Below are 18,635 nucleotides of genomic sequence, written 5' to 3'. Positions count from 1 at the left end.
AATACCCTAAAATGTCGCACCTTCGTTTTCCCTGATTGCACAGCTTAATGCTGCTCATGACTTCATTCAGGCGCATGTATTGTAGTACACGAATTCTCCGTGACCTAATCACGTTTAGTTCTCGAGTACCACGCGATAGCGAACCGAGCCGTCACGCACCATTTTGATGCCCTCGTTCACCTTGGCCATCGGCAGCTTCTGGACTACCGCGCGCACGTTCTTCTTGGACGCCAGCTCCAGCATGTCCTTGATGTCCTGGATGCTGCCGATGTTGCTGCCCACGAACTTGGCACCCTTGCCCACCACGCCGAACGCGTTGAACTTGACATCGTCGTTGGGCAGACCCACCATGATGCACGAGCCGCGCACGGCCAAGAAGCTCAGGAACAGCGTGTACGGCATGTTGTCAGCGTTGGCGCAGATCAGCAACACGTCAACTGACCCCTCCGCAGCAGCGGCCTGCTTCTCGTCCGTGTACACAACAAACTCCGTCGCTCCCAGAGCGCGCACCTCGTCCTCCTTGTTGGCCGAGCGGGAGAAGGCCACCACCGCATCGGCGCCCATGGCCTTGGCGAACTGGATGCCCAGGTGACCAAGGCCACCAATGCCCACGACTCCCACGCGCTTGCCTGGCTTCACATCAGCCTCCTTCAACGGCGTGAACACCGTCGTACCGGCGCACAATAATGGTGCGACCACGTCCGACGGGAGGTTGTCCGGGATCTTGAAGGCGTACTCATGAGTCACGCGCACGTAATCGGCGTATCCGCCGTACGAGTTAGCACCGTCGTTCTTGTAGGTGTCGTTGTACGTCCACACCTTGTGCGCGCAGTAGGCGTCGTCGCCGCTGGCGCACTCCTTGCATGGGGTCGCGGGGTCCTTGTTCAGGCAGGCCCAGACCTGCGCGCCGACGCCCACGCGGTCGCCGACCTTCAAGTCCGTCACCTTGTCACCGGCGAGAGTGACCTCACCAACGATCTCGTGGCCAACAACACACGGGTAGGTAGACGGACCCCAGCCGCTCTCAATGGTGTGTAGGTCCGAGCCGCAGATACCGCAGTGCGAGATCTTGATCTCCACGTCCTCGGGGCCAAGCGGACGCGACTGGTATTCCCAGGGCTTGATCTCCTCGTCCTTGCCAAAGGCGGCGTAAGCGTGCACGGTTCTCGGGGCGGTGGACATCGTTGTTCTTGGATATAGCTGCTGCGAAGGTGGCAAATTGCAAAGTGAGCTTTGCTGATCAGCGTGTGGTGTTCGAGGCTGCTTGCGTATGGCAAGCTGCCTAGCTAATCGATGACGTGGACAGGGAAGTTGATCCAATCCATGTACCAGTTGATCATGATCACCAGATGACTGATCACACGCAGACAAGGATCTCTGTGTTTTTGCAGACCTCCGCCTGCGTGCCTACAGCCTTGCTTGCAGAGAACATAGGGCTCCTGAACACGTTCGTGTGTTCAAGGAGGTTGACATGTATTCTATGTGAAAGTGTGCGTTCGAAACGTTGGATACCGTGAACTGCATAATCGCCGTCGACATGAATACTCACCCGCATAATCCTTGTCAACAGGAGAAACGTTATCGAGGTCAAACGATCCCCCTTGCGTGAGGATCTTCACTCAGAAAAGTGAACATATCATGCAAGCAGCGATTGCCACGCGTCGGTTAACTGTGGAATTTCCTGTAAACACCGGAGAGCCAAGATTTTGACCGAAGCTGTGCTTTTGTCAGGATCTAAAGTCACCACACGACCGTGCCGAAATTCAGCAGCTGCTGTAGTACAGATGCTGAATCTTGGAACTGCCGCCAACGGCGGCGCCATCGGTCAGCCAGTGGAGGACAGACAATATCTTCTACATAGTGTCGCATTCTGCAAGATGAGTGTGCTTGCATAAATGGATCGCCGCTTAATGGCAGCCGAGGCTTTGGCCGTTCCCTTGGTCATGCAAGTTGCATATGACGCGACCGAAATGGGGTCTGGGGTGAGGATCGACCATATCCGAAACGAAACATTGGCTGATGCAGACTGAGTACCGGGCGCAGTCAATGGACAGCAAGTGACACCGTTGATGTAAAATTGTTTTTATGCCTCAATCTTTTTGGGTGCGATTTACAGGTATTGCCAGGAGCGATGAACGCAGATCGCCCTTTTCCCCTCACAAGAACGTCGTGAAAGACCTCCTGTGTTGTTTAGAGGCATCCTCGGTTTTCTGCTCCTCGTTTTCGTATTTCTGTTCGTCGTTCTCGTCTCGCTCGGCCTCTTTGATCTGCTGCCGAAATTTTACTATAAAAATGCACCAAAAAGTTAACTCCCGACGATCTTTAAGAAAAAGGAAGAAAAAAGCGCTTGCCGACAGGACCGTAGCTCATTAATCCGCACTCGACGTTAGGACCATTCAGTCCACTACCGGACCAGTTGTGCGACGAGGACATCACCTGCCGTCCGTCGAATATCGCCACTTTCCAATGACACAGATTCACACTGTGATAAAACTTGAATACCAGCGTCAAACACTTCATCATGCATTCAAAACTTGTCCCTCAAGCTTGGGCCAGGTCCGTCACCAGCCTCAATTTCAGTCCCTTTTTCGCTTTCTCAATGATCTCATCAGTACATGTAGCCCCTTTATGTGTTAAAATGAACATGCCCACGCAGATCGACTCCGTAGCCTCTCGAATGTACTGCAGCACCCTCTCTCCCTCGCCCGAAAACCACCAGTCGACAATCGCCGAATTCAGTCGCTTCTCCACTTCGGTCCTCATCCATGAAAATGTCCTGCACCCAATGCCTACGGTAACGTTGCCATCTCGCGAACTGCTCTCGGCGCAGTCCACTTTGACGTTTCTTTGCAGACTTTTGCCTTGATCGTAGCGATTGCGAACCTTGAGCGGCCTCGTCGCGTTCCCGCCGAAACTCTCACCAAGTTGCTTCGAGCAAATTTCGCGCGCCTCCACCAGCGTGAAAAGTATCTGCGCCAAACAGGATAACTAGCAGAAAATCAACGTGTGAGCACATTAAAATTTAATGTTAGCACATTTAATGTGCTAACACGTTGATTTTCTTCTAATTTCAAACGGTGTGTCCCACATTAATAAGACGAGACAGGTAACCTTGTAGAATCCGATCGCTGATTTCATCTGGTTTCGCAGGTTTCTGTCGGAATTGCTACCACTTTAGGCAGGGGACCAGAGCTCACGCGAGGGTCACGGGACTCAGAAAAAAACTCCTGCAGCGTCATGTCGGCCGCCCCGCGCACCATCAAGGCGCTCGCCTGCTTCGGCAAGAGCGAGCCCGTGCAGCCCTGGGAGTACGAGTCGCGCCCGCTGGGCCCGGAGGACGTGGAGATCAAGATCTCCCACTGCGGCATCTGCGGCTCGGACCTGCACGTGATCGACAGCGGCTGGAAGCCCACGCTGTACCCGTGCGTGGTGGGCCACGAGATCGTGGGCGAGGTGACGCAGGCGGGCCCCGACGTCGCAGAGCTCAAGGTGGGCGACCGCGTGGGCGTCGGCGCGCAGGTCTGGGCCTGCCTCAACAAGGACCCCAAGGCTCCGTGCAAGGACTGCGCCAAGGGCGCCGACGCCTACTGCTCCGGCCTCGTGGGCACCTACAACTCCACGTACAAGGACGGCAGCAAGACCTACGGCGGCTACGCCGAGTACGTGCGCGTGCTGGGCGCCTACGCCTTCAAGATCCCCGAGAGCATCCCGTCGGACGCTGCCGCCCCGCTGCTGTGTGCCGGCACGACGGTGTTCACGCCGTTCAAGGAGGCGGGAGTGAAGCCCGGCGACCGTGTGGGCATCGTGGGCATCGGTGGCCTCGGCCACCTGGCTATTCAGTTCGCCAAGGCCATGGGCGCCGAAGCCGTGGTGGCCTTCTCGCGATCCGCCAACAAGGAGGCGGAAGTGCGCTCACTCGGCGCGGACGAGTTCGTCAACTACTCGGACCCCGAGCAGGCGAAGGCCGCGGAGGGATCTGTCGACGTCCTGCTCGTGACGGCTGATGCCGATGGCATGCCGTACCAATTGTTCCTGAGCTTCCTCGCGTCGCGCGGCACGTGCATCATGGTTGGGCTGCCCAACGACGAGGTCAAGTTCAAGCCCGCCCAGGTCGTCATGAAGGGCGCCAAGTTCGTGGGCAGCCACATCGGCAGCATCCAGGACGTCAAGGACATGCTGGCGCTGGCGGCGGAGAAGAACGTGCGCCCCGTGATCCAGAAGATGCCCATGAGCAAGGCCAACGAGGGCATCCAGATGCTGCGCGACGGCAAGGTCCGCTACCGTGTTGTGCTCGAGAACTAGAGGGGTAGTGTAGCTGATGGAAATGGTAAGAACGCATCGTAGTTCAATACTGCTTTCATTGTATCGCAATTATCAGAGCAGTGATACTGCTTGCCTAATCTGTTTCGACGTCGTTGGTGGTGGTGGTGCTGCTGTCTTCGATGGCGTAGTTCGGCTTCCCGATGTACACGTACATGAGGATCGCGATGATAACTGTGACTACAGCGGCGATAAGTGCTGGGTTTTGCCGAACTCGAGCCACCAGCGCAGCGATCTTGCCCGTCTCGGCCGTGTCAGCAGGCTTGCTGCCTCCCAGCTTTGAGTACAGCTTCCTCTCTAACGCCTTCTGGTCGCGTTTCTTTTTCTTGAGCTGCACCAGCAGCTGACGCACCTTGGCGTTCTTCGGCTCGATCTCCAGGGCCTTGCGCAGGAACATGTTGGCCTCATCGAACTCGTTCTGGTCCAGCGCGATCTGGCCGATGCGGTACATGGCCTTGACGTTGGTCGGGTCCAGCTGCAGCACCTCGAGGCTCGACTGGCGCGCCTCCTTGTACTGCTTGAGCTTGTGCTGCACGTTGCCCACGTTGTTGCCCAGCGCGATGAGCAGCTCCTTACACTGCGCGGCGTCCTCCTCCGAGTGCTCCCACGTCTCCAGCAGCTTGAGCGCGCGCTTGTACAGCTTGGCCGCCTGCTCGTAGTTCTTCTCCTTGAAGTAGCGGTTGCCGCTCTCCTTCTTCTGCGTGGCCTCGACGATCAGCTCCTGGGAGCTCATCTCGGCCGTGATTTTCTTCCCCACGCGGCAGAGCTCCACCACGAGCTTCATCTCGGCGCTGGGAGCCACGTGCGGCTCCAGCCCCACGTCCCCGTAGGCGAAGCGGGCGTCGCAGCGCACCTCGCAAGTTTCTCCCACGTGCATCATCTTGGCCACCAGCTCCAGTGCTGCGTCGCATCATAGCTAAAGGTTAGCTAACAGCACAGCAGCATCCACTAGGATACTATCCCAATTCGTAGCGGAATTGTGTCAAAACGCCGTACCGGGCATCACCTCGCCGTCTCCGATGCGGAACTTCCTGGTCTCGTCGGTCGCCACCTTCTGCCCGGACTTGAGCACCCACGTCGAGTACTTGACGCCCACTTCCTCTCCGAATTCTGCAGCAAAGGAGAGGCGACAAAACAGTCAGCGATGATACTTTACCGGACGGAGCGATACCTCGGCGGGGGCAACGCCCCCGGAGACGGGGCCTGCGCGAGCGCGGTACCTGCTTGGATGCCGTCCGTGTTGACCGTCAGCATCTTGCGGAAGATGCCCCCGCTGCCCAGGACGTCGTCGAACCCCTCGCGCTCCGACTCACTGATCGTCACCATCGTTTGCTTCGTGTCGAAATGCCAAAATGGACCGAAATGGGAATTCATCAAATATGAGACATGTTTGATTATGGTAAAAAAAAAAATCGGGTTTTGACAAAGGCATTCTTGTACTCGAAACAAATCCGAACTACTCGAAATCCACTTCCACTTTATGATCTCAAGAAAAAGTAGCAAAACTTCAACGAAAACGGTTTGCCAAAAGTGACCTCGAAACGCCTTGGGCCGGGAGGGTCGCTTGCCATTCCCGAACCAGCCTTCCGACTCGCAACCCCGCTGCCATCTTCTCAGATGGATGGCAACTAGAGATCACCCTCTTCCAGGCCAGATCCCCCACCTCGACGAGCTCATCGAGGAATCTCCCAGACAGCAGAGTCCGTCCACCAGCGGTTCGACCAGCCCCGCCTATCGTTTGATCCCAAGCTCGAAACCCCCTGAACCCCCCGTGTCACCGAGGCAGCAGCTGATGGCCTCTCGCCCACCTGCTCCTGTTGGGTCGACGTCTGGTTCGCTCGAAAATGGCGAAGCTCCTTCGTCGTCACAGGGTGGCAGCACTTCCAGCCTTTCGAGTGATGAAAGCAAGTCTACAGTAGCGGGTAGTACAGGTAACGCTTCGGTTGTAGCTGAAATGAAGCGGACAGCTTCGTCGCCGTCTCCTCGACCCCCATCGCAGCAGTCAGGGCTGGCGGATCAGAGTCCACGCACTGCGTCAGCCCGAGTGAAATCTCCCAGAGAAGAAGCAAACGCTGCTACCAGCCCGGTAGTAGTGAAGCAGTCCGACAACTGTGCTGCACCCGCTCAGCCGTATCGTCGACAAACCACGGCGAGAAATGATAGTAATCCACGAGTTGGTGGTCGGATGTCTCGACAATTCGGTTCTAGCCATGCTGTCAGGGAAGGAGAAGTTACCTCGCAGCAGACTGCTCCCAATGGCAATGAAGAAGAAGGTGGAGGAGACACGGATGAATTGACCTTCACGCTGCCCGAATTGTCGAAAGAAGGCGATGAAACTGGCCGTACGGTGAGGGAGACATGGCCCACGGATCATGTCATGCTGCTCTACATGCTGTCGAGGTATGCAGTGTGTGCTCGCACGAAGGAGGACAAGGAGTCTTGGATTCGACAGATCCCTCTGCTCGTCTTGATGTACGAAGGTATCGCTGCAGGATCCCTCAACTTCGACTACGCACCAGCAGCGATGGTCATCGCGCAAGAAGGACGACCGAAGCGCATTTGGATTAACACTACCCAAGACGGCAAGTCAGCGATTGACGATCTGCGTGAGGCGAACCTCATCAATGGTCTGAAGCTCTCTACGAAGGATTATCACTCCGTGACGGCATTTCAGGTGTCGTTCAGAGGCCTCCAGCTTCTGTCCCAGGTCAGCAAGGAGTTGAAGGCTGATGTTGACGCCTTTATCTTTGCCCCGAAGCCTTACCGACGTGAACTTCTGAAAATCCGCTATATACCGATCAAAGACCCGCCGGACCTCTCCACTACCATTGAAGCTAGTGGGCCGGCATGGATGTTCACCAAGGGCAGTGATAAGCACCTTACTAGTGCTCCAAGTGGGGCTATTCAGAGCGCAGATGAAGAAGAACCCGAGTTCAACGAAGAAGGTCGCTTCATTTTAGAGTCGATCGGGTACTTCCGATATTCAGGAGTGACCGAGACGGAAGATGTGTCGTACGTGTCCAGCCCCTTTGTCCCGCAGTGCGTTCGAAGCCTCGAGGCGTACCAGCAATTGTCCTCGAATGCACACCGAGCTTTAGAGGCTGCGAGCGGACAATCCAATATTCGTGACACGCTGTCGGAAGCGATAGCACTCGCCAATCCGGTTTGTCTTGTAGGCGAGTGGATTCCGTTTGGGTCAAACCAAATCGTCGCGCTGAATGAGCGGCTGGGGTCAATGGATCGATGCCAAGGGGGGCTTTTCACGTCCCTAATCGATAATCGCCCCACGGATACTCAATTTGAAGTGCCTCCGGGGTTAACGGAGGTTCGTATTCTCGACTACGATCCAGTGCGATACATCAACTTCGAGGCCGAGATTAATTTCCCAGAAGACGACGGAATCGTGCAAGTTGAAAACTTCGGCATTCATCTCAACGTAGACGGAACCATTTTCTACGGGATCAAGGTTGACGCCATCTTGGACAAACGAGCGGACCGTATTTCCGTCGACTTGCTGTCGCGTTTGCTGGTTGATATTCACCAGGATTCGTCCGAGGTCATGGATGACTTGCTATCATCCTACCAAACGAGTTTGCTGGACATGGTGTTCCTCGGTGATATTGCGAATCGCGGCAAATTTAACATGATCATGGCAGACCAAATTGATCCGTTCATGCCCGGCCTGGAATATATGGATCGGGGCGACTTCGAGAACGAGCTGAAGCAGGTATTGGGCGATATTCACTGTGCCTACGATATCGGTGAGGACAGCGTGCTAATCGTCGGGAGAGATGGCATGCTGATCGCCGGCTCAGCCTGCAAGCGCTTCGAGAAAGTTTTCATCTCGTACTTCTCGTTGCTGTGTCGCGAGATGTTCTTGCGTAGCTTCTTCACGCGCATTTTCGTGCTGGAAGAGCTGCTGAAACATATCCGAGAGCTCATTTTCCGTGCAAAAGAAGACCCGCATCATCTCATCACGATCCGAGCAAAGTTGAACGAGGCGACGAACGACCTCATTCTTGTACGTGTTTTTATTGCTAACGGCTCTCAGTGTTCTTGCCATACTCACTTTTATTGTCGTGGTTTTATTGCTTCAGTTCACAGATACGCTGGGTTATCTGCTAGAGTCGCTGGAGTTCGTGAAGATTCCTCAAAAATCACCGAACGCGTCCGAAGAAGAAGAGTCGATCTTCAGCTACCTCGACCTGAAGAAGCAGCACCACGACATTCTCCTTCGCGCGCGCGATTTAGAAAAGCTCGTGCACGGTGCAAAATACGAGGTTGTTAACTTGCGGCAAATGGCTGAGGTGCTCAACACCTCCGAGCTCGAAGATATTTTCAAGACTGTCGAAGGCAACACCAAGGTGCTCGCAGACTCCTCGCTGGCGGTGGAGCAATGTGGTTCGTCGCTCGAGTTAGTGCAGGTGCTCCTTGCAGGCAGCTTCGCGTTCACGCTCCTGGATCGAATTCCCGGTGGAACCTTAAACGCAGAGATGCCTGAATGGGTGGAGGCTGCTTTTGCGAAGACTATCATCGACGTGCCCTTGCTGTTCTTCGTGCTGAATATTATCTGGATGGCTGGATGCATCTACGCTTTAATCCGCTACAAGAAGAAACGAAGTCATGAAGCGGAGTTCGGCCGGCGAACTCTGCGAATCAAAGTGAACAAAGCCATCGACATTGATAATTTCGAGTTGTTCCTCGGGACGCGCGTGCTGGACAAGCAAGAGAGCGTGTCCCAACTCGCGTCGGAAGTACGCCGCGTCGTCTGGAAAGATCTCGGTCTTCAAGCCTGCGATGACGAGCACGCTCATCCGCGCAGAAGCGTAGCCTACGCGAAGGGCGTCCCTGTTTCGTGGAAACACAAACTTATGGACATGTTTGAAGCCGTGTCGAGTAAGTGGCGGCCCAAAGCTCGCACTAGCCGAGGTGCAACCGGTGCAGCGGGTGCTATGGCCGGAAATGCGGTATCACCACTTAGCGCTGGGGCTGCTGGCATGCTGGATCCTGGCATTCCCGTCGAGGTTGAAGTCGAATATGACAGTCGTTACGGCTTCCTGCTTTTCGTCACTTTCAACTTTCACATTCGAGAGAAGGTGATCCCATTAGCTCAAAAGCTGCGCATCTGCTTCACGCAACTAAAAGAGCGGATTCGCCTCGGAGGGAGGACGGCACCGAAGCCGAAGCGCGTCCCAGATGAAAGTTCATGCCCTCGAAACGAGACGCTTGTCATGGAGCAAGAACTTATGAGCTGGTTCGCAAGGGAGATGAAGCAACACGGCGTCGTCAAGAGCGTAGAGACGTTTCTGAGCTCGCTTTAGGGGTGTAGATTGACTGGCGCAAAGCAAATTCTTCACGTTGTGCACTTTGATGGGCATCCATCATCTCTTCAAATGAAGTAGATTTCTTTCAGATTGATGGGGAACTTCGTAAGCACACTCGCTGGCAGTGTTTTTCATTCCACCACTTTCGCAGTCGACCGCACTCCAAAGCAGCTTCAACAAAGATGACCAAGACGAAAAGTAATTTGTTCACGCACGTCAAGGCTCAAGAAGAGCGCAAGCTTGTTGACAAGCTGCGTGACATCGGTTTCGGGCAGTACATTGAGCTGCCGCAGATCGCCGTCATGGGCGACACCTCCAGTGGAAAGTCCTCCCTGCTGTCAGCTCTGTCGGGCGTCTCGTTCCCGTCCTCTGACCAGCTCACGACGAGGTGCCCCACGCAACTCGTCCTCACTCGCGCCGATACTTTTCATGGCACCGTTCGTCTCGTTCGATTCCAATCGAGCACCAACGGTGGGAATAATGACGACGGCGAAGAGAAGGAAGAGCTGCACCGACTGGAAGACGTCCCCGACGCCATCACCAAACTCACCCAGAAATTGGTCGACGAAGGCCAGTACATCAGTGACGACCAGATCGTGGTCGAGATGTGCGGCCCCGACCTGCCGAATCTCACGCTCACCGATCTACCGGGGCTTGTCCGCACGGTTGGTGACCATGAGGACCAGAGTATCATCCCGAGGGTGCGGCAGATGGTGGACCGGTACATGCAGCAGGAACGCACCGTGATCATCGCCGTCGTACCGGCCAACGTGGATATGCACAACACGGAGATCTTGCAGGCGGCGCAGGAAGCTGACCCGAACGGAACGAGGACAATCGCTGTGGTGACGAAGGTGGATTTGGTGGATGCCGGCGCGGAGTTGGCGGTGCACGAGTTACTCCTGAACAAGAAGAAGCGCCTGCGTCTGGGCTACCACGCAGTGAAGTGCCGTAGTCAACGCGAGTTGACCAAGGGTACGACTATCGAGAAAGGTGTGGCGAACGAGTTGGCATTCTTCGGTCAGCACGAGTACTGGCGTAAGCTTCCGACACAGTTGTGGGGAGTGCCGAGGTTGAGCGAGCGGTTGGTGTCGATTCTGCAGGACAACATTCGTCGTTCACTGCCCAAGGTGATCACGGAGATCAGTGCTTTGATGGCCGAGACGCAGAAGGCACTGTCGAGTTTGGGCACTCCGCTAGATTCTCCAACTGCCCAGCGCCAGCAGTTTGGCAAATGGGCCGACCAGTACTTGCGCTTGATGGAAGCGGCGATGTCGGGGCAGTACGAGCTGCTACCTGCTCCGTCCTCATCTCCAAGGGGAGACGAGAATGAGATTACTGGTAAACGTCACGGTGAAATGAACGCCCGACTTCGGGCGGTGCTTTGCGTGGAGGAGGCAGCTCATCAGGCCGGAGTGAATGAGACGAAGGACCATGTCCTTGGCGTCGACGCTAGGAAGCCGCAAGAAGAAGTCGCTGTCGGAGACGCGGTGCTCATTGAGATCAACGGTCAGTGGCGCTGTGGACAAGTGAAAGAGATCAACCGGACCGACATTTGCTGCGTCGAATTCGACAACCAGTGGTTGTCCAAGGAGCGTTGGCGCTTTGATGAACGCGCAGTGCTGAAACAATTCATTCGCGAAAACCGAGGCGATGAACTCGCCATCTTCCCGTCGTACCAAGTCTTCTGCAACCTGTTCCGCCAGTGCGTGGACAAGTGGGGCCCACCAGCGCAGCAGCTTTTTCGCGCCTATCAGAGCCAAACGAAACTGGTGTCGGACTACGTAGCCGGGGAGATCCACGCTACCTCTCGAGTGGTGCAGTTCATCAAGAGCACGTCGTCCGATGTGCTTGATCGCGTGGTCGAGTCTGCCAGAACAGAGGTGACCAGCCTGTTGCACGCGGAAGGCCGTCCATACACGCAAGACAAGCGTCTGTTTGCAGACCTGGACCAGCAGCGTCTGCGAGCTGTTCAGGAGCACGTGAAGGCCTCGGTACCCGTCCATCCGGGCGGCAAAGTCCTACTCACTGATGTCATGAAGGCCATGGAGGCGGTTACAATCTCGACCGAAGACCGCGAGGCACTGGAGATGCAGGTGGCGCTGCAGGCGTACTTGGACGTGGCGGTGCCGCGCTTCGTGGACGCGATTCCGATGCGGCTGAACGACTTGGTGCTGCGCAGTTTCGTCGCGGAGATGACGGACGAGCTGAACGGGCTGACGGACGAGAAGCTCGCGCGCTTGATGCAGGACCCGGTGCACAAGGTCGCCGAGCGCAGCCAGCTCAAGGAGGAGCTGGCCTGCCTGGCCAACGCCAAGAAGGAGATCGAGCTGGTCTGCTAACGTCAAGAGGTCGTCACCGTCGTCTGGCAAGTTGAAGGCACTCTCTCCGTGTCCCTCGCTTTAGTGTTGTTCTTAACCTTAAAAAAACCTCGAGGTTTTATATCCCCCTCTCTCTCATCATATCGCAAGCTGTAGGCCAGGTTGTCGTACTTAGCGCGCGGCCTGGCCGTTGGTTGGTCGAGGAGCTACGCCGCGCGTTGCGGCTTGACGTCCCGTGCGCCATTCGAGTTCGCTCTCAATCCCCGAAGCTTCTTCCCGCACTCGCATCCTCTATAAACACCATGGGCGCTCCACCTCCGGCTGGCGAAGAGAAGGTCGTCGTTCTGCGTACGGTGGGCGGCGAGGTTGCCCCCGCTTCGGCGCTAGCCCCCAAGGTCGGCCCGCTCGGTCTGTCCCCCAAGAAGATCGGCGAGGACATCTGCAAGGCCACCAAGGACTGGAAGGGTCTGAACGTGACGGTCAAGCTCACGATCGTCAACCGCCAGGCCACGGTCACGCTGATCCCCAGCGCCTCGTCGCTGCTGGTCAAGGAGCTCAAGGAGCCCCCGCGCGACCGCAAGAAGGTCAAGAACATCAAGCACGACGGCAACCTGTCGCTGGACCAGGTCATCGGCGTGGCACGCGTCATGCGCGAGCGCTCCATGGCCCGCACGCTGGCCGGCACGGTCAAGGAGATCCTGGGCACGGCTTCGTCGCTCGGCTGCACGGTCAACGGCGAGGCCCCCACGGAGATCCAGCGCCTCATCACCGAGGGCGAGCTGGACATCCCGGAGAACTAAGCTTGACGCACTGGAAGGACCTTTTTGCAGATGGACTCTACGCGGACGTGTAGAGGTTAAGGCGGAGGCTTGCTGACGCCCGACCAATACGACCCTGGGAACCTTTTTGCAGAGCGAAGACGTGCGTTGCGAGTTGGATTTGTGACTGTGGAGTGCAGGTGGCGGGACCGGCGGTAAAGGTATTGAGGACTGCGTGTGGATGTGTGCATGTGTGTATTTATGTGTGGGGATTTGTGCTGCCGATGATCGCCAATTCAACATACTTTAATATACTCTGATCCGGAATGAGGACAAAGTACAACAAGTTGAGGCACACAGATCCCCCCCACGTAACTGTTGAGCCTTGTATTTTGTGGTGACTGTAGCTAAGTTGTCGATGAATTAAGGAGTGTGATGTCTAAACATGCAGTTGAATTGTGGTTACTTTGGACTTGCTTTCATTTTCCTTGTTCATTGCATGAGACGCTCAAACTGTGGTGTGGGTCTAGCCGAAGATGATGGAGCTCGCGCCGGCACCGTGCTGCTTCTTTCGTGCCACTTGCGGGTGGAAGCTCTCGTTCGAGCGCTTGTTAGCTGTGTCGCTCTCGGCCTGGACGTTGCCAGTCGTACTCACGGACTCGATGTCGTTGATGCCCTGTGCCTGGAGGTTGGCACGGATGGCCTCGACGTTGCCGGCGGCGATGCCGATGTCGTCCTTGACCTCTTCGATCGTGTGCGAGCCGTCGGCGTGCTTCACGAGCACGCGACGGCAAGTGGTGTTGGCCGACCAGCCCTCGCCGCCACTGATGTGCCAGGCGTTGCGGATCACGAGCTCAAAGTAGTCGTCGTCGTCGATGGACGCGCTCACGTTGGCGTAGTAGCGCACAAACTCGCTCGGGTGCACCTTACCGTCCTTCTCGCCGCCATCAAACGTGTCCAGGAACTCGAGCAGCACCTCGTCCTCGGTCTTGCGGCCCTGCAGCACATCGGGGTGCTGCTTGGCGCTGTACTTGGCCTTGATGTCGTTGAGGTCCACGACGCCGCTTCCATCCGCATCCAGGATCTTGAACGCCGTCAGAACCAGCTGCGTGCGGCGCTCGTTGAGCTCACCGCGCACAGCCAGCAGGAACTCGTCAAAGTCCACGCCGCCCGAGTTGTTCGTGTCAATGAAGTGGAACAGCTCCTCCACCTCCTTCTCGCTCAGCTCCAGCGCGTGCTCGCTGACAGCCTTGCGGAACTCGTCCAGACTCAGCGAGCGGTTGCCGTCGTCGTCAATGATGCGGAACTTGCGTCCCAGTCCGCAAATGCCTTTGGCTCCGTGCTCGTAGAGCGAGTCCCTCAGGATCTCCAGCGACTGCAGCACCGTCTTGGACCCGCGCAGCAGCGTGGCGGGCAGCACGTTGCCGCGACTTACCTCGAAGTGCCTCTTCACGGGCGCGCCGGACGCCGGGTGGGCGATGGGGCCAGCGAAGCCGCCCAAGTTGATGAGCGGCACCACGCCCTCCGCGAACTCGGCCCCCCAGCCGCCACGGACCTTCACGGAGGCCACGCGGGGCTCTCCGACGAACACCGCGTGCACCACGGGGCGCACGTTCTTGACGCTGATCTTGATGAGGCTCTGCGTGAGCGCTGTGCTGAGCGCCGCGAACTGCGCGTCCTGCGTGCTGAGGAAGCCGAAGCAGATGACGCCGTCGAAGCCGCCGAGCTCCGTGAGCTTGTTGGCCGCGTACGGCAGCTGCTCCAGCGACGCTACCGTGAACGTCTCGGCGATCACGGCCTCCGCCTGCGCCTGCAGCTTGGCCAGGCAGTTCTGCGCCGCCGCGTCCACGATCTCCGCGTCGCTGCTGGTCTTGAGCAGCGCCACGCGCAGGGCGCCGACGGGCTGAGCACCCGCAGCCTGCGTCTGAGTCTGCGTCTGAGTCTGGATCTGCTCGGGAGCGGGAGGCGGCGACTCCATCGAGGCGTCTGGCTGCTGCTGCTCTTGCTGCTGCTGGTTGAAGCGCTTGCGGCCCGTGGGCGCCGGCGCTGAGTCGTCTCCGAAGCTCCAGTTGGAGCCGCCGCCCGGAGGTGCGTGCACGCGCGTGGTGGGGCGCTTGAGCTCGCCCATGTCGGTGCTGGTGAGCGTCGACATGGCCGCAGGTGCTGGAGCTCGAGTCCTGGCTGCTGGATAAAGGGGGAATGCCGCGGATCCTTTCGCTATGAGAAAATGCGGGCGTGTGATTGGCGGAAAAGATAGACATGGGTACAGTTTTCGGCAACACTTGCGTCAATCGCACTGGAATCGACTTTGAAGCGAGCGAAGTGAAGTGAAGGCGACAAGGGGCGTAGGCTGACCGTGCACTCGAACTATGTAATCTCTGATTCATTGGCTTACTGCAGAACCCTGCACCTGCAGTAGCGGAGCATCGCACCAGCAGTGTTGCTTCCTCTCTCGCCGCTTAGTGCCGCCGTCTGCTACACGCTGGGCCAGTGTCTGCCTGCAACTTCTACTTGGATCCCTTGAATCCGCCGAGCTGCACCAAGGACACGACGCCCTCCGCGAACTCGGCGCCCCATCCCCCCTTGATCTTGACCGACGCTACGCGCGGCTCGCCAACAAACACCGCGCGCACCACGGGGCGCACGTTCTTGACGCTGATGTCGATGAAGCTCTGCGTCAGAGCGGCGCTCAGCGCCGGGAACTGCGGCTCCTGCGTGTTGAGGAAGCCGAAGCAAATGACGCCGTCGAAGCCGCCGAATTCCGTGAGCTTGTTGGCCGCGTACGGCAGCTGCTCCAGCGACGCCACCGTGAAGGTCTCGGAGCTCACGGCCTGGCCCTCGAGCTTCTCGAAGCAGTTCTGCACCACGCGGTCCACAAGCTCCGCGTCGCTGCTGGTCTTGAGCAGCGCCACACGCACGGTGCCCTCGGGGCCTTGGCGGTCGGTTGAACGGGCGCTTGGGCAGCAGCAGGGGCCGCGCGCGGCGACTCCATCTTGGCGTCCTGCTGCGGGGTCTGCGCCGCCGGCTGGTTGAAGCGCTTGCGGCCCGTGGGTGCGGGCGCCGAGTCGTCTCCGAAGCTCCAGCTGGAGCCGCCGCCCGGAGGCGCGTGCACGCGCGTGGTGGGGCGCTTGAGCTCGCCGAAGTCGGTGCTGGTGAGGGTGGACATGCTGCTGGAGGATCGACGCGAAATGAAAAGGCGGCAAGATCGGGGGATGCGGATTGGAGGATACGAATGAAGGATTTCGGCCAATAGGAAGAGGTCGGGCAAATCGTCAAGCCGACTTGGCTACAGCGGCCTGCAGCTCCGTCGTCATTGCTTGCGGGCGTTGACCCCGTAGCTCACATCCAGCTCGCGGATCCTCAGCTGCTTCTTGACTCTGGTGTTGTGCTGTGCATCACAGTGTGATGCAATCACTGAATGCGAGCGAATGGGTGCTCCAGCAGGTTCGAGGCGGAGTCTTCGTGGGTTCTTGAAGACTGCCATGAAGATGCCGCTGGCGACGTTGCTGAACAAGAGTACATGTAACGTTAGCGCGTGCTTGGTGGTCAAAATTTGCGACCCAAGTCTCGTAGCTCAAGTGCAGTCTACGTATAAGATGCCGCTGCACAAACGCCGGCGTTGCCTTGCAGTAGCTTGGCGGGTTCTACTGTAGCCGGAGTGTCCAACCAACGCGCTCGGCCGAAGAGGAGGGTCTGCAAGGTCCCGGACGTTGAAGTGCTCGTCGGCAGCCTGTTAAACAGTGCCGAGTGCATCCGACGCGGGTGGCTCACCGCAAGCAGCGTGATCTGCATCGCTTCACGCTGCAACAACAGCGACTGCGCTCCTGACACGAGCCGTCACAGCCACGTGGTGGCACCACCAGCACAGCACAGATGCGAGCATGCAACGTGTGACAGGCTCCGACTTTTGGTCCGAACTCCCCTACCCCTCCATTAATCCGTCGCCTGTACGCCTAAAACGGCGCTCAAATATCCGGTCGACGCACACAAAAACGCGCAGTACTCGTAGCGTCGTCCAAATAAACACGTCAGTCTCTCCCCCACACCTCCACACCTCGAAGCCAGCAGCAGCAGCCCAACGTCTCCGCTCACTTTGCCTCCTGCGCCTGCGTGTCTTCCTGCTCCGTCCGCCCGAAGCCAGCCGCATGGAGACCAGCGTGGCCATCAGCAACGTCGAGCCGCTCGAGACGCTCGATCTGCCCGTCGACAGCGACGCCGAAGTCATGAAGCAGCGCTCAGGCAAAGTCTCTTCGTCTTCCTCCTCCTCTTCCTCTCAGCAGCAGCAGGATGACGACGTCGCCAAGCCCCTCATGGGCTCCTCGCGCACCACCAAGCGGCTGGCCTACGCGCTGGCCGTGGCCATGCTGCTCGTGACCTTCTACAGCTTCCCCATGCACCACCACTTCCACGGGCGCGGCGGCAAGAACGCGCGCTACGTGTGGTGGTGCGGCTGGCTCACGGCCATCGCCACGGGCATCGGTGCGCTGCCCTTTTACTGGATCCGCGACCTGGACAAGTACTGGCTGGGCATCTGCAACGGCCTGGCCGCGGGCATGATGATCGCGGCCACGGGCTGCCTGTTCTACGAGGGCTGGTACCTGCCGCAGGCGGCCGACTACGCCGTGTCCGTGAGCTACCGCCTGCTGCTGGGCGCGTTCCTGGGCGTGCTCTTCATCAAGTTCACCAAGGTCTTCCTAGAGGACTACGAGGACGTGTCGGTGTGCGGGCTCAAGGGCCTGGACGCGCGCAAGGCGCTGCTCATCATGGCCGTCATGACGCTGCACTCGGTCTCGGAGGGCATCGGCGTGGGCGTCTCGTTCGGCGGCGAGGGAGGCATCCGGCGCGGCCACATCGTCACCATGACGATGGCCATCCACAACATCCCGGAGGGGGTGGCCATCAGTCTGTCGCTCGTGCCGCGCGGCCTCAGCGTCTTCTATGCGGTGCTGTGGTGCATCATGTCGAGCGCGCCGCAGCCGATCTTCGCCGTCCCGGCCTTCCTGTTCGTGGAGCAGTGGCTACCCATCCTGCCATGCGGACTGGGCTTCGCTGGCGGCGCTATGGCGTACGTGGCCGTGCAGGAGCTGCTTCCGGAGTCGCTCGAAGACACCAAGTCCGTGCCGACCACCGTGTCGGCCACTGCGTTCGCGTTCATGGTGTTCCTGACCATCCAGATCGCGCTCAGCGGCTCGATCTAAACGGAGCTAGACGCAGTGCCTAGTGTGCGTGGGGATAGATGTACTACTTGTATTTTGAACGCTATGACAAGCCGCCAGACGAGAGACGCGGTGAAGTGAGCACCAGAGGATTAATGACGCTACCAAATGCACCTCCAACTATTTAGCCATCGCAACCATCAACGAAGAAGAGAGGTGTCCATCGTTGCCGGTCACGACTCGATTCGTATCGAGGCGTAACGGTCTCGTGATGGATCATGAGGCGTCGCAGAAGCCAGACCTCGAACGGCCACAGTCCGTCGAGAACACAAGCCAAGAAGGAGCCAAGACAAACCAAGATGAAGCTGCCCACGTTGTTCCTCCTGGCGCTCGTGAGCCTCTCGCAGCTGGGCGGCGGCGCGGCCAACGAGGCCACCGACATCATGCGGCGCCAGCTCCGCGTGGGGAAGGCCGTGGCCTCGCTCTTCGAGAACCAGCACCAGACGGCGCGCGACCTGCAGGAGCGCATCATGCAGGATGAGGACAACGACGACGAGGTGCAGGCCGAGCCCACCAAGTTCCGCATGCGCCGCCTGCGCTCACCCAACTACGTGGAGATCATCGAGTGAGCAGCGGAGAGAGAGAGAGAGAGAGAGAGAGTGGAGAGAGAGAACGCCCGAGAGCAGAAGGAAGGCAGGAAGGAAGGGTCGATGCGACCCGGTCGCCAAGCTTAGGAGCGAAAGTAGTGTCGTGCAT

General features: G+C 58.1%; 10 protein-coding genes across 10 annotated transcripts; 6 read left to right on the top strand and 4 right to left on the bottom strand.

The window, feature by feature from the left end:
- Nucleotides 1-114: 114 nt before the first annotated feature.
- IUM83_09714 (NADP-dependent alcohol dehydrogenase C 2) lies at nucleotides 115-1,182 on the bottom strand (the record flags this gene model as incomplete). Its single annotated transcript, XM_067934169.1, has 1 exon — nucleotides 115-1,182. The coding sequence occupies one exon, from the start codon at nucleotides 1,180-1,182 to the stop codon at nucleotides 115-117; it is 1,068 nt and encodes a 355-aa protein (XP_067799405.1).
- A 2,055-nt stretch (nucleotides 1,183-3,237) lies between these two features.
- On the top strand, nucleotides 3,238-4,302 carry IUM83_09713 (Mannitol dehydrogenase; the record flags this gene model as incomplete). The annotated part of the gene is made up of 1 exon (XM_067934168.1): nucleotides 3,238-4,302. The coding sequence occupies one exon, from the start codon at nucleotides 3,238-3,240 to the stop codon at nucleotides 4,300-4,302; it is 1,065 nt and encodes a 354-aa protein (XP_067799445.1).
- Nucleotides 4,303-4,396: 94 nt separating this feature from the next.
- On the bottom strand, nucleotides 4,397-5,646 carry IUM83_09712 (Peptidyl-prolyl cis-trans isomerase FKBP8; the record flags this gene model as incomplete). Its single annotated transcript, XM_067934167.1, has 3 exons — nucleotides 4,397-5,220; nucleotides 5,317-5,430; nucleotides 5,541-5,646. 3 exons carry the CDS (start codon nucleotides 5,644-5,646, stop codon nucleotides 4,397-4,399), a joined length of 1,044 nt encoding a protein of 347 aa, XP_067799411.1.
- An 859-nt stretch (nucleotides 5,647-6,505) lies between these two features.
- Nucleotides 6,506-9,641, top strand: IUM83_09711 ((+)-neomenthol dehydrogenase; the record flags this gene model as incomplete). The annotated part of the gene is made up of 2 exons (XM_067934166.1): nucleotides 6,506-8,341; nucleotides 8,418-9,641. The coding sequence occupies 2 exons, from the start codon at nucleotides 6,506-6,508 to the stop codon at nucleotides 9,639-9,641; spliced, it is 3,060 nt and encodes a 1,019-aa protein (XP_067799444.1).
- Nucleotides 9,642-9,826: 185 nt separating this feature from the next.
- IUM83_09710 (interferon-induced gtp-binding protein mx) lies at nucleotides 9,827-11,986 on the top strand (the record flags this gene model as incomplete). Its single annotated transcript, XM_067934165.1, has 1 exon — nucleotides 9,827-11,986. One exon carries the CDS (start codon nucleotides 9,827-9,829, stop codon nucleotides 11,984-11,986), a length of 2,160 nt encoding a protein of 719 aa, XP_067799321.1.
- A 281-nt stretch (nucleotides 11,987-12,267) lies between these two features.
- On the top strand, nucleotides 12,268-12,765 carry IUM83_09709 (60S ribosomal protein L12; the record flags this gene model as incomplete). Its single annotated transcript, XM_067934164.1, has 1 exon — nucleotides 12,268-12,765. One exon carries the CDS (start codon nucleotides 12,268-12,270, stop codon nucleotides 12,763-12,765), a length of 498 nt encoding a protein of 165 aa, XP_067799436.1.
- Nucleotides 12,766-13,249: 484 nt separating this feature from the next.
- IUM83_09708 (Calcyphosin-like protein) lies at nucleotides 13,250-14,875 on the bottom strand (the record flags this gene model as incomplete). The annotated part of the gene is made up of 1 exon (XM_067934163.1): nucleotides 13,250-14,875. The coding sequence occupies one exon, from the start codon at nucleotides 14,873-14,875 to the stop codon at nucleotides 13,250-13,252; it is 1,626 nt and encodes a 541-aa protein (XP_067799319.1).
- A 355-nt stretch (nucleotides 14,876-15,230) lies between these two features.
- IUM83_09707 (Calcyphosin-like protein) lies at nucleotides 15,231-15,889 on the bottom strand (the record flags this gene model as incomplete). Its single annotated transcript, XM_067934162.1, has 2 exons — nucleotides 15,231-15,581; nucleotides 15,638-15,889. The coding sequence occupies 2 exons, from the start codon at nucleotides 15,887-15,889 to the stop codon at nucleotides 15,231-15,233; spliced, it is 603 nt and encodes a 200-aa protein (XP_067799424.1).
- Nucleotides 15,890-16,868: 979 nt separating this feature from the next.
- IUM83_09706 (Zinc (Zn2)-Iron (Fe2) Permease (ZIP) Family) lies at nucleotides 16,869-17,921 on the top strand (the record flags this gene model as incomplete). The annotated part of the gene is made up of 1 exon (XM_067934161.1): nucleotides 16,869-17,921. The coding sequence occupies one exon, from the start codon at nucleotides 16,869-16,871 to the stop codon at nucleotides 17,919-17,921; it is 1,053 nt and encodes a 350-aa protein (XP_067799423.1).
- A 317-nt stretch (nucleotides 17,922-18,238) lies between these two features.
- Nucleotides 18,239-18,508, top strand: IUM83_09705 (putative secreted RxLR effector protein; the record flags this gene model as incomplete). Its single annotated transcript, XM_067934160.1, has 1 exon — nucleotides 18,239-18,508. One exon carries the CDS (start codon nucleotides 18,239-18,241, stop codon nucleotides 18,506-18,508), a length of 270 nt encoding a protein of 89 aa, XP_067799318.1.
- Nucleotides 18,509-18,635: the final 127 nt, after the last annotated feature.

Source organism: Phytophthora cinnamomi (genome assembly GCF_018691715.1).
Source record: "Phytophthora cinnamomi strain GKB4 chromosome Unknown Contig5, whole genome shotgun sequence".
NCBI classification, from domain to species: domain Eukaryota; phylum Oomycota; class Peronosporomycetes; order Peronosporales; family Peronosporaceae; genus Phytophthora; species Phytophthora cinnamomi.
The sequence above is the reverse complement of the archived record's forward strand: the minus strand, read 5'-3'. Positions and strand labels throughout refer to the sequence as shown.